The sequence below is a fragment of the Lepisosteus oculatus genome, chromosome 7 (genome assembly GCF_040954835.1).
Source record: "Lepisosteus oculatus isolate fLepOcu1 chromosome 7, fLepOcu1.hap2, whole genome shotgun sequence".
NCBI classification, from domain to species: Eukaryota; Metazoa; Chordata; class Actinopteri; order Semionotiformes; family Lepisosteidae; genus Lepisosteus; species Lepisosteus oculatus.
This window is the reverse complement of record NC_090702.1, coordinates 49,814,951-49,833,487: the sequence shown is the minus strand read 5'-3', so window position 1 is coordinate 49,833,487 and position 18,537 is coordinate 49,814,951. Positions and strand designations below refer to the sequence as shown.

General features: G+C 38.6%; 1 protein-coding gene across 7 annotated transcripts in view; it reads right to left on the bottom strand.

The window, feature by feature from the left end:
• aebp2 (AE binding protein 2) overlaps positions 1 to 18,537 on the bottom strand; it is a 73,080-nt gene that overhangs the window by 40,839 nt on the left and 13,704 nt on the right. For all 7 annotated transcript variants that reach the window (XR_001478947.2, XM_015352057.2, XM_015352055.2 and 4 more), the window contains exon 2: positions 3,294 to 3,501. Coding sequence is in view for 6 of the 7 variants with exons in the window: in XM_015352057.2 (XP_015207543.2) it covers positions 3,294 to 3,501 (208 nt within the window). In the remaining variant the exon portion in view is untranslated. The remainder of the gene's footprint in view (positions 1 to 3,293; positions 3,502 to 18,537) is intronic.

Below are 18,537 nucleotides of genomic sequence, written 5' to 3'. Positions count from 1 at the left end.
GAAATTGCAGAATGTCAAGGTGTCAATGTCCCGAGAAAAAATGGCCCGTTTTGTACAAAATGCCTTCCATGTTTCATAATAGTCCCATAACAATTTGGTCTTCACCCAGCAAAGAGAGGCTGAGTTCATTGAGAAGTGTGGTTATTTCAGCTACAACATCGACATCCCACTTGTCATCATCAAGTTTGAGGTAGTTTTCGCCTGTATCTGTCAAAAAGAGCTTGATAGCTCGAGATAATCCACAAGCGTGTCAAAACCTCCCCACAGCTTCTCCAACGAGCACTGCTACAACGTGGAATGTCCCTGTACAGTATATACACTGTCCATCTCCTGAAGCAGAGCTTGAAGCTTGAGCAACAATTACATTTACTACAATGGACATCGCAGAATTAGAAATCTTGGCACAAAGATTTTCTTGATGAACAATACATGAAATATAATTAAAACCCATTGCGGGCCGGCCAATTTGATCTTCAAAAATCCCTTTGGATTTTCTGGTGATAGCAGGGGTGCTGCAAGTTGCAACAGAAAATATTTTCCTGTTGCCAGTATCTCTTTCCTCAAAACGATTCATACGTTTCTGTGCTACATCTTCCGCTGCTGCAGTACAGCGCATGAATTTTAGGTAACATAGCTCTTCTCGTATTCCAGGTCAGCATTGCTAACTGCGGTACGTGATGTATATCCACACACGCCAATCACAACACAAAATTGGTCAAATCTTAGCATATTCCTAGCATCACTTCATCTTTTAATGCTACCATCTGTTATTCAGCCATTCTGTTTATGCTTGATAAACAGATCTAGCAGACTGTGAATTTTGTTCTGGTGAATATTGTTTCATTGGGCAAACCATTAAACAAAACACCTGAACAACCGAGAAAAATCTCTTTTATATATTTATTGTCTGTAAATGGCTTTCCATGTTCTGTAAAACTTTGTGCGATTTTGTAGTCAGTAAAGACAGCGCTTCTCTTTTCCAAACGTTGCTCTAGTCCACTCAATTGACTCAACCTTGTCCAACTCACCCTTGAAGTGTTTCTTGTGCATTGAATGAAAACGTCACTAGAAGCTTGATGTGCGACATATAATGCTCTCACAACACAGACCACAAACGGTCATTTTGTTGAACACATATGCGTTTTTCTCCCCAGAAAGGCTGTAATTAATGAACATCTAATTTGGGCTTTTTTATTAACCACCATTTTTGTCAAAAACATTCACCTCTTCGCTCAAGAGTGAAAAACGTGATCAGCGGCACACATCACAAGCTTTCCCGTGAAAGACAGGCTGGTCCCACTAAAAGGAATTCAGTAAATAACCAATACAGCTGTTTTTGTTTCTGCATCAAAGGGCCAAGTACAAGACCAAGAGTTTTCATTAGGTAGCATAATTCAGAGATTCAAAGACAGTCAAAGTACTTATCTTTGTGTTTTTTCTTCCCTGCTTATTATTCCTTCAATGGTTACACCACTCAATAACTTTGTGTCATACGTTACCAGCCCCTGAGTTGGACTTGTTAACAGCCACCAGCCTCCAAGCTACAGACATACAGTAACTAGCCCCTATATTAAACACACAAAGTCAACACAGTGAAACTGCCCAAGTTTCCCAAGGCATCCATCTAAAAAGCAACTTTTCTGTATTTTCCCCACTTAGATTTTGCATTTCCCATCACCACACCTTTGCGATCAATGTAGATTAAAGTGAGCCTCTTACAGTGCCATGACAAAACATGAAAGGCATTCCAACCTTACAACAGGTCGCCCGGCTTGCAGGCCAGTGCTTAGGGGACTGTGCCTGTGATGACAGCCTGAATGTGGTCTGAACTTTGAAGCATACTGTATAACATACACAGCATATTCTTATTAAAAAGCTTCACCCACAAAAATGCAACATGAATATATAATAGGTCCTAAAGTGTGCATTTTATACATTTACAAATGTATAAGTAAGAGATGCATACCATCTGTAAGAATTTGAAAGTAATTTGCACTCAACCCGAAACAAAAATACTCTAGTATTTTGGTAACCTTGAAGGATTTACCAAAGTCTCCAACTGTACAATTTGGAGCCTTTTCTGGTACAAACCAACTAACTTTTCCCCTTTAATTAAGCTTTAACCTCGATCCACTAAGAAGTAAGATGTTAACTTATATGTATTGCCAATTTCTAGCTTCTTGTCATATACGATTAGATTTGTGGGCAGAACAGAAATAGCCAAAAGAAATGAGGGATATTATTCTCCAATTTGCATAATTGTATTTTTCTATCCAAACCACATATAAAAGGGTAGAGGCTTAGCAATGGTACACTTTAATATTTTAAGTTAAATAATACACATAATTATTGCCACAGGAGTTATAGTGACTAACTTTACAGCCACATAATATATGGGGTAGATTTAACTTTCATGTATAGCTTAGAAAATATGTACAAGTTAAAGACACCAAAAGCAGAGCTCAGAAAAAGGGAGGAAAACACAGTCCCAATAGAAAGCACACTTGGCAAATAGGATCTTAGCTTTATGTGCCTGTGAAAGGAAAAAGGTTGAGTTAGATACATATTTACCCTCATTTCATATTACTCTCTTAATGCAGTTTAAACATTAGACTATTTTAGATGTTTTTGCACCTACACACTGAAATAATACATAGCAAAATGGAGAATGCTCCAAGTTCTGCCTGCAGAACTAATTAACGTGCTTTCAATGAAATGGCAGGCACAGATGAGTGCTGTGTGTCCATAATCAGCTGAAGCAAGATAGAAATTTGTTAGAGGAAATATCTAATAAATATATGAAACAAACTTTTAAAAAATGATTCATCATTCTCATGGCATCCACAAAAATAGAACACAGAAATTCAGTGTCAGAACTTCACTCAAAGCGGACTGCTTTAGTGAAACAGCCGGTTTCAATAATTTGGCATGAACTGGAATGCTAAAATACTGAAGATGGAAATAGTGTTGAAACGATGGCAGAACAGAGTCAGCCACTTCACAGGTAAGCTGGAAATTCATAATGTTTTGTTCATGACGGGAAAAGGATTTAAAAGATGTATCTGCCATCTGCATTCTGATAATTTTGCTTTCAAAGTTATTTTTCTCCTAAAGGAAAAATGCATTTGTCTATGTCAGTGGTGATGTATATAGGCGTTCTCCCCCGAAACAGCACTTTCCTCAACTGAAGCATGTTTCACCAGTCCTGCATTGCTCGGTGACTGTGCTGTAGAGGCTGAGAACATGGAATGAGTTTGGGAGACAAAAAAACGGAAAGCAAGAGAGAGACTGACCCCCCCTCTCTGTCTGTCCACATGGCTGGAGCGGATGTGCTCAGCCAGGTCGGGGCTCGAGTTGAAGCAGGTATGGCACTGGTCCCAGCAGCAGGTATAGGCAATGCTCTTGGAGGAGGGAGTGGTGCTGCCCTGTCCATTCATCATGGCAGGAGTGGAGCGGCCGCTGGACACCGTGCTCTCCATGTCCATCAGGGTGCTGCTGATGCTGTGGAGAGGAGAGAGGCGAGTCACTAACTGCAAGCTGAAGCGGACTGCGGGCTCATGGACTTCACCACAGGGGTGGTAACAAAGCTGATTAGCTGCAGCCTGGCTCTGCCTCCATTGCGCTTGTAACCTTCTATTTGAATATCTGAATTAAGGCAAATGAGGTACAAAAAATACCAAAGCTTAGCTTCTTTTTTGCTCAAACAGCACAAGTGTTGTCAAATCGCAAAACCCAACATGGACCACCCTACCATGAATGTGAAAAACATTCACTTGTGCTAAATTTAAATCCTGTGGCTCATAATATTTAATGTCCTCCATCACTTGTGTGCCATGTTATATTCTGGAGACCTGTTTTGAATCATTTAGAATACAAACTGGACCGGTCTCAGTAGGTGCTTTTTCAGTGGTATATTAGCATTGAAGAAGCTGATGTGTGAAAAATGGACTGAACTCTATCCAGCTGACATTTCAGACATTTAACGTATTTCTATTCATGCAGAGAGCAAAAAGCTTTAAGCGGGAGACAACACACTACAAATTAACTTAATTCGTGACTCAATGGCAGTACATGACAAAATAATGACAATAAAGATAATCATACAATAATTCTAGTTTTAAGAAAAAAGTTTCAAATGACCAGACTACTCTTTAGAATCTACTACCTGGGGATATGAAACAGAGAAAATTGGGAATTGATAAATGCTTTTGCTTTGTAGATAAAAATGTTAAACAGTATTCTACTGATTTGATGGGTAAGACTTTAATTTTCCAGAAAATCAACAGACCTCAAAAGAAAAGCAAAAGGTATCAAGGTGGGTATGAAAGGCACAGACTTTGCCATGCCACTTAACAGCGCGTGAAAGAGATCTACAATGAGACCAACTTCTCACGCACTTCATACTTGTGCCATTCTTACAAGAGTGCCTACTCGCCAAATGCACATTTCCTAGAGGTAGTAGGTGCTAGTTCACAATGAACTCCACACTGTATTTTAAAGAACACGCCCCTTCTCTTTGACGAGGATCAAGTTCAGAAGCTTCAGCTCACACAGCTGTTGGATGTATAATCACAGGATTACACACACAATGTTGAAAGCACAACAAAAGGCTTTTCTAGCTTTCATGGTGAATGGGTGTGTACTGCCAAAATGCAATCCTAGGTTAAATATCATTTAACAACCATTTAAGATGCTTTCCTTTGAAATATTATACATTGTATGAAAGGCAAAGAGAAGATACCAATGCTAATTCACCATTCATAGCACACGAAAGAAAGTTACCTGGCATTCAAGATATTTAAGGGAAGTCATGCATCTATAACATTGCGAATTTCAATTGTGCACGTTTAACATTTGCAACAGGTTTGAAGCGGCTTGAGATTAAGACTTACAGAAAAGAGTAAGCGGGGGTTGGTTCTCCTCTCCGAGACAAAATACCACCAATTGAGAATACACCCAAGACAGGTGTCAGGCGGCCTGCCAGGCTGGACTGTTCCGCGAGGTCAGACGCTTAGATCAGAGGTGGCCCAAGCAAATGGGCAGAAATTACTTGCAGAACAAGGCAGGAATTGTTGCAAAGGCACTAATTCCCTTGTGTAGAGTCTAGAGCAGGAAGACACTGTTAGGTCAACAGCTGCTCACGTACATCAGAGGCAGCAGGCTGGATTAGTGGACTGGGATCTGAACTGGTCACTGAAAGGTGTGGATTCAAATCCAAGGCATGACACTATTGCTGTATCCACAAGCATCTTATTTCACAAGGAGTTTCTTCAGTAAAACGCCAGGTTACATGAAAAGGTACAAATGAGATGCTCTGGCTAAATTAAAAATGGATTCTCTAATGTGTAAGCTAGTTTACTAGCTTTCAGACAGCACTTATTACTACTTAGCGAGGAAGGTAAAGAGTCTCAAGCATTTTCACTTTCTGAAAACAAAAAGTAATCATATCAGTTCCAAGAATAATTTCACATATGTTGACTTAATATCTCCATATTATACGGCTTGATCTATGTTTGAAATAACAGTTATTTGCATCCTTCCACATTTTCTGGTCAACAGATCCATTATCTGCTGAAACTGCTGTAACTACATTTATGGTGTCCAGCCTGACATGAGCTCTGTTGTCAGAATACAGTTAGCTTGCTCACTTTGGATCTCATCTAAAGTATCTTTTCAAACTAAAAAAAGATGCTATGGATCAAACCTATGGCTACGTACTCTAGCAAATACAAGTCAGCGTGTTTCAGGAATTTTCCTGTCATGCGTGCAGACAAATTTCATTTTCCAATATCAAATCCCTTCATGTTCTGCCGGGTGTGGCCAAGGGGATCGCAGTTGCCCACTGGGACGTGAACCCCACACAACCGGCTGGTCCAAACTGGCGGAGTAAAACAAAAAGTAGAAAAAAGCAAAGGCAATGATGTTGTTGGCAAGGTGCTATGTGTGACCTTGTCTGATTTTTTTAACCGGCGTAGGGAAGGCTCCAAAATATTACCGATTTCCAAGCTAACTTTCTTTTTCACAAAAATAATAGGTCAAAGTTCATATATGGCTTTGAATTAAAGTGACCAATCAGACTTACTCAGTTGAGGACTAGAACCGTCACAGCCTACTGACTTCTCGGTGATTTACAAGCCCACAACATTCTACAATGGACACATGTAGGAAGTTGTTTGTTACTATCTTCTGAGATAACCTGTAGTGTATACATCAGGTTTTATTCTACTCAGCCACACACTTTCAGACAAAACATTATTTCAACGTTTTTTGAAAAAATCCAGTACAGTGCCTAAACTATATGACCAACCGAACTGGACTAAAGAAGTCTACATCTTGGACATGAGACTTCATGTGCACCAAGTTGAAGCTTTGTTTCTACTGAAAACATGCATAGAGAAGCCACATCATGTGCCCAAACTGCACGACCATGACCACTCAGTCTGAGTTCAACATTCTCTGCAGACCTACATGAAGCTTCAGGAATCTGGAATCTGGCAAACTGTACTACCAAGATATAATCCAATGGTAATATACAAATAACCCAGACCCTGAAATTGAATGGCTTATGCCAGCCATGTCTAAGATGGAGACATACTATGAACAATTCTGTCTGATAACAGGGCCTACTTTATGTGTACCATGTAGCAGATCATTCTGCCACAACCTTCCAGTCAGAAAGGTTCGGGTGTTTCCAGTCAAATCCAAGATGGCAGCCAAACCATATGACCAGCTGAAGAGTCATGATGACCGACAACTAAGTATCTTATGGTTGTGGTCAAGTTCCAGAGAAAAAAACATTTTCGAAATTCATCACATTTTAGGCGAAAATACTATACGACAGGCAAAGCATGTGACATGATGTCATAATTTTCACAGACACCATCCTGCCAAATTTCACAAGTCTGACAGCTGACTGAAAAACTATTATGTGCACTGAGGGCACTTGAAAACCCCACAGATGCTGTGAAGATGACACTGTAAGGCCATGCTGCAATGAGAGGACAGCCCAATGTTATATTCTGATTAATTAATATGGCATGCTATGTAAAAGTAATTAGTAGTGCAACAGCAACATAATCGTGTTTTCTTACAATTATGGACTAAAAGCTATTAAAGACAGTTCATATACTGATAAGTATGCTATTGACAAAAAGATTTCTAATTAGAATTTGTTATACTGTAAAAACAAAACCGTTACCGAGGTCAAAGATTTAAGATTTTATTGAATACGTTCTGTACCTCTAAATGCCCTTACGCCGACAATAGCCCTATTTTTAATTCTGCTCACATTTTTTAAAAGATGCAGGCCAAGGTCTTCTAGCCACATTCCAGAAAAAAGGAAAGGCACTGATCTGAATCTTTGCTTGGGTAAACTTGAAAATGAAGACAAATCACTGTTTTTAAGGACAAAGACTACAAAAAGTGTCTTGCCAGATGCATGCCAGAGGGTAAAACAGTTCTAGGAATGAGTTTCTGCCAGTCGCTATGCTGCCTGTGTTACAATACAACCCCTTCAACACAAAGTGATAGGACTGTGCTCATGCTCATACAGAAATAGCTTCAGTCAAAAATGAGTGAAAATTGAGAGCTTTAAGAGCCACAAGTGTTTCGTTTACACTAGTCCAATTGCATTTAAATCTTCAACCTAGTGTTCATCTCTAATTAAAATAGATAGGTCTACACCTTTGTTCCTTGCCAGAAGTGATGTTATGCTGCATGTAAAATAAACTATAATTTGCCGGCTTCCTTACAAAAAGCAAATTATGAAATAAGAACTGAATTTAAAGATGAAACGATTTAAGTGCACATTTATCATACATTTCTTACGGTCTCACACTCGAACAATGTGTGCTCAGCTGAAGCCATCTGTTCAAGGAATCTTGTTCAAAATATCAGAATACTTATCATAAATCTACCTTCACTTTCTGCTGCCCAATTATGCTCATCACTTTCACACAAAATTACAAAAAACCATAACGGGTCTAAAACCTGTGACATTGGTAAAAATAAAAGGAAAAGGTGTTCATCCAACAATACAGTTCAGTCATAAAATAATACACCCAGAGGTTACAGAAGCAAAACATACGGACTTATTTCTCATTCTCAGCAACTCAAGAAATTAGGCCGAAATAAGGCCTTAATGCAAGTTGGAGATTTAGATAAATGATCTCATATCACAATCTACATGACCTAAACAATGTAATGCTGCTATCTATACTTGTTTAGACTTTCATGCAACTTTGGGAGTTCTGATTGTTTCAGACTGTGTGCCAAAGGTATACAAATGGTATCCGTCTCCGTTTTCACCAAATATTTTTATGACTTAAACTAAAATAAAGCTGCATACCCCTAAAGTTAAAAAGAGCTCAGTCTTGTTTTATGTTTCCAGGGTGCTTCTCACACTCCATGTGAAAGGAAGTCACAACAGCCAGTGAGAATCTTGAGCAGAATGCAGTGTTCATTCTTGGAGCTCCTAAACAAGAGGCTGCAGTGCTGACATAGTGCCCTATCAATGACTTTCCCAGAGCTTAGCTTAAATTGTCTGCTGATAATTACCAACAGGATGTAAACACAGGCCTAGCTTCGCATCTGCTCTTGTAGCATAACAGTTTTGACTCAATTTATGGATTCAATTAGGAAACGGAAAGCAGTTAAAGGAAAAAAAAGATCCCTTCCAAACAACAGCAGCTGACAGAAATTAGCAGGGCATTATTTCCTGAATTAGTTTAAATGCTTTACAGATATGGCATAGACAGGTTGTAAAATGAAACATAATACATTCAATGAGGTCTGCATGATACCGAGAAGGGAGTCCTCTGCTTCTGCAGGTCAGAAGGTCAGACAGTGGTCTGAGAAGACAATTACAGCTGTCTAGCCCATAAAACCAGAGATTCAGCCTTTCGTCTTTAACTACACAGCTAGGCAGAACTGGAGCTGGACAGCACTCAGAATGCTGTCCAGCATTCAAACTGGTTTACATAAACTTGTCCCTTTGAAGTGGAATTTTCCATGACAGGATGTTCTAGTGTGCACACTGGATTTTAGACAGACACATTCCCATTCAGCAATAATAACAACGATAACAATTTAGATGGCCAACCTCATGCAGGAATCTGCTATCTTTACCTCCAGAGACTCCTTGGCATCAGTTATCATGGTATGTCCATGCAATTACAATCAGAAGGCAGAGAAAGTAGGTATTCAAATTGTAAATCAATACAAAAGTACACACTGAGAGCAGTAAACAGAGAGGTTAGATGAAGGGAACATTTCACTTCATCTATCCATTTTCTAACCGCTTCATCCAATACAGGGGCGTGAAGGAGCTGAAGCCTATCCCGGCAGGCACCAGGCGCAAAGCAGGATACACCCTGGAAAGGATCCCAGCCCATCCCAGGGCATACAGACACAAATATGCACATACTCACAGCAGGGCCAGTTTTCTCACAAGCTTATTGTAAATCCCATTTGCAGTAAAACAAGTAGTGGATGAATTCAGAAAAACATTAGAAAACAATTTGTTTAGATTAACTAGCTACAAAAGTGTGCTATAATGCACACCAATAACACTTACTGCGCTACAACACAGCACAGGGATAACACATTGAACATGTAAAGGCTGCTGTTTTTCAGCATGAGTTAAGTTTAAACAGCTGTCTAATATTTCAGAAATGGCATGACATGCTAAATGCAAACTAACGTACACTTATCTAAGAAGATACCTTACAGCAGTCTCAGGTATAGGAAGATAAACTTTAATGTATTTCAAAAGTGACACACATAAGCTCTTTATTATGCTAACTGGCAATAGATAATGTAGAGGACCAGTTATCATTACTTATCGGTGTGTTGGAATAGTGTTAATGAGATTTGTTTTCACTTGCAATTTCATACAGTTTTTAGCAGAACCTTATTTATGTGCCTGAAGTAACTTTGGTTAAAAGCATCTTGCTGTACACATTTAAACAGCCAGGCATTTTACAGATGTGAAGTGCCTTGCTCAGGATGCTGGAAGAATCTATGATAGTGTGAATGTTTCACAGCAAGTATATAAAAGCAACAACATACCAGGAACCTAACCGGAAAATAAGCATTGTTTTCTCTTTTAAAGGTTTTATTGAATGAAATGCAGGGAAAACTACAGCTGGTCCAAACTATTCACTAAGGAACCTCAACAGAGACAAAACAGCACTAGCACTGCCTTTTTTCTGCCCCTGTCAAACCGCATGTAATGAGCTGCTGGGTTTTTATTCCTTCACTCTTCCATAAAGTGTTGTTAATCAGTAGGACAGGCACAAAAGTTGCATTCAATCTGTGCCATTTCCTTAACAGCAGGGATCAATTCTTTTTTAAAGCTTGCCCTTCCGACAGAAACAAAAGGCAAACTGCTACTTAAAACCAGAACAAGACAGAGGTGCTGGTGAACAGATGAAACATACTGATGCATTCGGCTACAGCTCTTAGCAGCAATAACTGATAACAATGGTGCATCTAGTGGACTTTTTCTTTTGGTCATGAGCATAAGCACAAAGAGCAAAGCACAAACATAAGCACACATATCAACAAAGGGTTACCCTAAAAATGCAATAAACAGTCACACCATGTTCAGCCCTCCAGTGAAGTATCATCTTGACTACAACGGCACTTCAAAGCAAACCATTTCCCAAGACACTTTAGAACAGAGCTCAGAATTTTAACGGACATCAAAATATTGTCAATGGTGGTCTCTGTGGAGAGTGTCACTGGGTGCATTAATTTCCTCTTATCAATCACTTTTGTCAAAGTTAACAATACAAACCACATAGTTCAGCCGACAAGAAAAAGGCCTGTTCCATGGCCTGCCTTTGAGCTTTGCCATCTTTGCACTCATACAACTGGCAAAGTCAAGTCAGAAGCACTAGAAGTAGTATGTTAATACAACAAAGTCAACACTTTTCCTTGACTCTTACTGGAGCACCAGGAACATCAGAATTATTATTCGTTTCACAAATTCTCAAGCAAACAATAGCTAAAACAAAACCAAAAAAGTATACACCCTGACACTGTTCACTTCATATGCAAATTTAGATGATCAGGTTTTTTTTTTTTTGACAGCAATAGAAAAAACAACCAGCTCTATCATAATGTTGCCTATACATGTCGTTAACACTACTGCTGCTAATAATAATAATCCTTACCATTAAATAGCTCATTTGCAGACTCTCTACATGAAGCACTTTACAGTTCCATGGGGACTCCCTCCCCATCATCACCAATGTGTAGCCTTCCTGGATGGCGTGATGGAAGCCAGCGTGCACCGGTATCAGTGGGGAGCAGAACAGCAGTGAAGCCAGTTCACAGATGGGGATTATTAGAAGGTCATGACTGATAAACACGAGGGTGAAATTGAGCCAGGACACCAGGGTTGACACCCCTACTCTTTTCAACAATCTCCCTGGGATTGTTAATGATCATGGAGAGTCAGAACCTCGTTTTTACATATCCTAAGGAACACATTTGTTTACAGCATTGTGTCCCCATTACTATACTGGGGCAACCCACACAGACCAGAGGGTGATTTCTCCTGGTCCCACTAATACCTCTTCCAGCAACCTTAGCTTTCCCTGGTGTCTAAAACTTGTTTACTTCAGGGGGCCGCCAGTTGTGAGTTGCAGACTGATATAACTGCTGTTAGATGCAATGTATAATCTTTGCTTTTCTTCCTGCACACTATTCAAGCACTCCAAGCATGTGAAGCAACTGAAGAATTGTGGTCATGTTGTTGACTCTTTAACATCAGACAAGTGCTTTTGCTGCAGTAAAAAAAAGTGAAAAATTCAACAGCCCTGACATGGTTTTAGATTCCTGTCATTTAACAGTGCAACTTATTTTTAACTGAGGTTGCCGTCATTGAAACTGTGGCTGAAACTCAAGATAGCACTTAGCTAAAAAAAAGCACTCCGTGGCCCAAACCTTTGACAGATTGTTCTGCTTTCAGAAATAATGAATTATTAAATCATGTCAGTTCATTTAAGCATTTCTTCATTTTATCTCTTCCTAGTTCATGCTAAGATGCTGCAGTCAAGAGTTGCTTTAAAGATAATGGCGATGTCAAAAAATAAAATAGACTTTCAATCTCACAAGAACAGACAGAAAGTACCTGCTGCAAATGTTTTAATATAGCTAGTTATAACACTGGCTTACAAAATGTCAGAGACATCTCTTCTGCCAGATTTAACTATGAGCTATGAGAAAATCAAAATTGCAGTTCCTCCATGTGACAAAGCTCTAGGATTGGGGCATTTGAAGACAACACTGCTTTTCCAGAGATCGTCTGCAGCAAAATGAGCACAGGACTTCAAAGTAGCTAATGCTAAGCTAACAAAGTTATTCATTTTGAAACTTGAAAAGCTGAAGAAATTAGTCACCATACTGGTCAGTTTTCCTGACCTTTCCATCTAATTGTCATGCAACTATAAATGTTCAAAGTAACTGAAGAACTTGGCATAATTCATACATTTTTAGGTTTTCAACACTTCATGACAACTTATAAATACAAAAAAATAGGCTTTCTTTTTTCCTAAAGAGCCTTACTTTAGCATCATGTACGAAATCTCCTCTGAAGACAAGATCTGCCATATTGAGAAAACACTAAGACTGATTGTTTACTATTTTTAGCATCAAATAATGCTCTGAGAATATGAAAAACAATTACACTCACTTAGAAGCCAAGCAGCTAGAAGCTCATTTTTCTCAGCTGCAGTGTTAAATCATGATTTAATTGCGCGTGGTTTCTCATTTAGTAAGCAAAGGAGAAGAAGCCATACTCCTGTCTGACAGTCATGGAAATACTTAAGATTTCTAAGCATTTAAGCACTTAATGCTAAATTGAAATGGACATGGTTGAGTTATAATGCCTAAAACTCAGGAAACATTTTTTCCCCTGAGCACAAGCCACTAACAAGCTCAAACACCTGTGCAATCTACAAGTATAGAATAAAAAATGGCAACACTCACTTAATGTGATTTTGGGTCAACAGGTGCTGGCACTGCAGCCTGTATGCACTGTCGCATAGTCTACCAGCATGTGTAATTCTACAGGAGGCATGTGGCACCACTCTTCCCCAAGAAAGTCAATCATCTCGCTCCTAGGCAATGGAAGTAGAAACTGTCACAGGCATAGTTTCAGAACATCCCATAAATGCTCTCTGGATATAGACAGCCTCAGTGTTGTGCTCATCAAGCCACTGGGTAATCACATGTGCTCGGTTGATGGGATCTATACCATCCTGGACTACATTCCTCCAGGGTGGAAAGACATGTGTAGCATGGGGTGAAGATGATTACTCATTAAGCAGCAATTACTACTGGCCTTGCCTTCTAAAGAAATGAATGCACACAAACCGTGCCAGGCAAATGTGCCTCACAAAATAACAGAATATCCAGAACCCTTTGCTCTTGAAACCTAGATCTCAGGGCTATAGTGTTCCTTAGGCTGGCACCACATATGTATTGCTCCCGTTACTGAGAACATGGCCAAAGATGATTCCTCTTATCATCTCAGTTATTTCCTCTGGTAACCCACTGCCTGTGCGCTTTGCACCACTGGACATTCACTGCCTTTACAATGCTATGTGTACTCCCTAGTGAAATCCTGGAGGCAGTCTGGTAGCAGGAAAACAAATTGCATTATTAATACAATGATAAATAATCAAATAAACCGCATTATGAATGTGAATACAGCTTCTAAGACAAAGTGAAGGGATGAAAACTCATTTCTACACTGCCATGTGATTTGTCAGTCAAGAACAAATGTACATGGCACAGTGCAGATAGTCCTAGTCTGGAGTATATTAAAATATAGGAACAAAGCCAGGTGAAAAGTGCCTTTCCTTTAAAAAATAAACGAAGAACCGACAAGGTCACAGATGTTCATGGTTTACAATGATTCATACAATGCATCAACAATATTTTTTAGCAAGGAATTCACCTACCTTCCCTGAGCGCTTTGGGTACAGTTAGCAGACGTTACTTGGAAAAGGATACCTGCTTAACTTACAACAGCTTTAAACATGCCTACTGTTCTTGAGTCATTCAATTCATTAATTGTAGATCTTACACTGATATAAGGGGCAGCTTTAAGTATTACCAAATTAGGGCCTGCTACAAAACATCATTATGTTCCACAGATTTAACCTGTTAGTCACAATGAAAGGATACAGTACTAAAGAGAAAAAACACTGAACAAAAAACCTAATGTCTGGATGGACATGAAGTAACAAAAGAGTAGTTTCCCTGGAATTTTAATTTTATATTAATTCATTTTTTTTAATTTATGAAATACATTAATGCATGTTAACCATTACACAAAATTGAACATTTCTGCATACTATACACCACTTCAGAGCGATCAATAGTTTATTACATGTGCTTGTCAAATGTCTAAATAAAGGGTTTGCAAGAATAAAACCTATTAAAATTCTAATCACCAAAACTCATTTAAGAACTGAAGACACTGTCAACGTAATCAGAAAATTACCTCTGGATGTTTCTTCAGGCTGATTATTTTTCAAACACTTTTTAATTCTCTCTAAGATAATTATTTTAATATAAGCATTATGAAAAAGGTTAATCATCGTACTGTAGTCATGGTATAATATGACAAGAACTATTTTTTTCTTTTTGAGATGCAGACTTTTATTCTAAGAATAAGCGAACTCTATTATTGATATTATTACCAAATGGTCACTACTGGTGGAACAAACCAAACTGGTGATGAAGCCATAAGTTCTCAACAAAAGTGTCTGATTAAAACTAAGCCTTTCTCTTTTATTTCCCAACTGAAGCATGGCCCTTCTTCTGCTATATTTTATTTATAAATAGAAGGGAACCTCTATACTTTTAACATTTATTAAACAAACAAAAATTAAGTTACAGACTCAGGTATCTGGTTGATAAAGAATGCAGATTAACTGGGGAACATCATATACATTAAGAGAAAAGTAGGCTAGCTAGAAATAAGGGAATGAACGTGGAGTACTGTACACAGTATTTAGAGTAAAGAAGTAATCTCTAAACCTGAATCTGCATTTGCAAACAGGTCTTGCTCACATTAGATGTGGTACTGTTCAATAAGCAATGGGTATTGTTAATGTATGTAGAAATAGGATACTCACAAATACACAGGTGTGTATTCACATGTGTGAAAGTCTGTTTTTTACAAAAAGCTCCCCCTTGTAGCTATTCAAATGAATAAACTGGAATTGTACCTTTGTATGACTCATAAATGCCATTTCCATGGGCTGTTAGCTGTAGTGTTAAGAAACTGTACATTAATGTTTTTTTTCTTTCCTTTTTCTGAACATTTTCTGAAGTGAAAATAAATGCAAGACTGGACTTCCCCAAATCCTTCAAGGCTGATTGATCGACAGTTCACCTCTGACTGAAAGTCTCACTGCTTGCCTTGCTTCTGAAAACAAATTGACACATAAACACTAGTGAGTAGCCTTTTTTACTAAATGTTCATTTTAAGAGCTAAGGCACTAAAATAATAATTTAGCTTGGGTAATTACACAATAATTCACTGATAGCGATGTGAAGACAAAATACGCTCTTTGTAACATTGTTGTCTCACTTAACCTATCTTAACCTTATCTGAATTCTTAACCTGTTTGCCCAATTCTCAGCCCTATTCATTTTTCAGAAGATGACAGATTGCATTACAGGCACAAGGGCATCAATGATACCTTAAGTAATATTCTCATTTAGCATTTAACTAACTATATTACACCCATCTGGCAAATTACTATACACAGACTGAAACAAAAGTAATTGATTTTAGATAGGTCATACAGGATAGAGGATAATAATTAATCCCTGGTTATTGGTCCCATTGTCATATTACAAATATGACTGCATAGAAACTGTTTTGGGGAGCAGGTATAGTGAAAGTTAAACCCCATTTCTCACAATCAACTAGCTGTATGCAGACATATTAAAACCCCAGCAAAGAAAGAAACCACATTTTTCTTCACCATTTGACAAGAAGAGGCAACTGCTGATCACTTGCAGAATGACTTGTCGTTCAGATTACCAACAGCATTTAACTGAGCCAGCAGCCTTTTTTGAATATGACAGCGACTATGCTTGGCATCCAGTGAAGAAATCTAATTTTATTAGCAATGAAGGGTTATTTTACTAGTGCGCATCTTTCTGCTTGAAGTCTGTTAAAGTTTCTAGTGCGGGTACTAGATTTAACTTGACAATAAGGCCTGCAGTCACTCCAACAAGCAGACTTGTAAAAGGAAACCCACACACACTACAAATCATCAGTAACCTTGTAAAGCAGATTAAATTTTAAAACATGTCTAAACAGCTGTGACTGGAGCACAGTTAAAATATTACAATAAAAAATGCAGACACTATATATAATATAGCTCTTTCCATTGGCTTCCTGTTAGGTACAGGGCAGACTTAAAAAATTATCTTATTTACTTATAAGGCTCTCAGAGGACAGGCACCTGTCTATTTAATGGAGCTGATTAATGTATACAATACAAGTTGCCCACTTAGATCACAGAACACAGGTCTTCTTCTTATTCCATATATTAATAAAAAAAACAGTTGGCGGTAAAGCTTTTAGTTACTGGGCCCCTAGTTTATGGAACAGTCTCCCACCCCATATTCAGGATGATGAGTCAATCTCAGTATTAAATCCAGACTGAAAACCTGTTACTTCAGCCTAGCCTACCCACACCTTACATTAAAGCCTGCTGCAACCATGGCTGCTGGTGTTGTTGTACATGCCATTGTGTGTCTCTAGGTTGGCCCACCAGGTAGATACATCTGTTCTGACCAAACTCTCCTATTCTCCTCCCCACATGTCCGGATGGTGTGGCCCATGTGTGAGTCTCACGGGATTGATGAAAATCTATTGTTTCGCAAACGTACAACTAACCTGCAATATCCAGCATTACACCAATGAAACCACCCAAAACAAATCTGCCAAAGTAATGATATTTAGACAGCTGCTGGAGTAAGACATGCCAAGATACACTTGGATTCAGAAGTGTCCGGGTGCTCCAAGCAGATGTTGAAAGTTTGAGATTTTTATATTTGTTTGGCAATCGTCCACAGTCACTCAGGCAGATAGCAAAGCTAGACTTCTAACAGAACAGCAGTTAATAGCAACTGCTTTTATCTTTGCTGCCTTTAGTGTTGCAGTTAGTGCTGGGTGATAATTCGATTACGATAATTTCCTCGATAAAATTTTAACAAAAGTTTGATAAATGTTCGATATATATATTTATGCTTTGCGCATGATACGCGTATGTGCACAAAATACTGCGCGAGTGCGCGTGCGTGTTGCAGACCGGGCAGCTGACGTGGTGTTGTTTACTCACACGGTGGTGGCCGACAGGATTGTAGTTAGACTGGAGAAATGAGCGACACTGAAGCAAATGTAGTGCTGCCAACGACCAGCTCGAAGGACGATGACATCGTCGTCAGGAAAGGTCATTTAACTTCGGTAATTTGGAGATATTTTGGCTTTTTACGATCAGACATAAAACAGAGCACTTTAAACTTTGCAGTCTGTCTGAGCCATCTTCTATGTGTGTTTTATCACACTGCAGTATTTAATTTTTCTATTAAGATATTTATTTTGTGAATTTTACTCATGCATATTTTGACACAAAAAAGACTTGAATACTCTTTAAACAGATTTGTTTAGTGTTTCTGCTGTTTGGCAAGTGTTTGTTGTGTTCTTAAAATAAAGAGTTGTTAAATTTACCAATTAACTGTCTGGTTTCTTCAACTTTCACTCAGGAGAAAAAATCAGCCTTTAAACTTGAAAGAAATAAAGATTTGACATTTATTGTGATAATTATCGATATCAACTGATATGAAAACTTTTATCGTGATAATGTTTTTGGCCGTATCGCCCAGCCCTAGTTGCAGTATTTAAGTAACTTCCAACACTTTTTGAGAAGACTAGTTAAAAGGATACGTACTCAACAAAATACCAAAGCACAGGCTATTTTCATCATTGGACTGATGAAAGACTTAGATCAAAGAAAAACAAAAAAGAGAGCGCAGAATAAAAGTCCAACTAGGCTGTCTTTGACCCTTTTACTGCAGATCATGGAACAGTGCGGCTTTGTTTGAGAGAGATATAAATGATTGCTAAATTAAACTGACGAGGCTCAGGAAGTGGGCTGCATGAAATAATTTTGTATTTTTTATTTTAAACCCAGGGGTTTCTTTAGATCTCGGCTCCACATGAATGGCCAAATGTGAATCACCTGAGGTTCACGGCAGACATGTTCCATGTTTCTGTCCTGCCCACCCCTTCGAGCACGACCGCTTTTAATCCAGTCACGAGCAGAGGGTGTATAACTCTTAACACACAGCAATGCTGCAGCACATTTTACCATAAGAAAACCAGCTTAGCTCGCATTCCTTCCACCACTTCTAAGAACCATTCTAAGCTCTACATAGCACTTATGTTAATTAAAAACAGAACTTGTATCAATCTTTATTTGCTGCCCTGATGTCCTC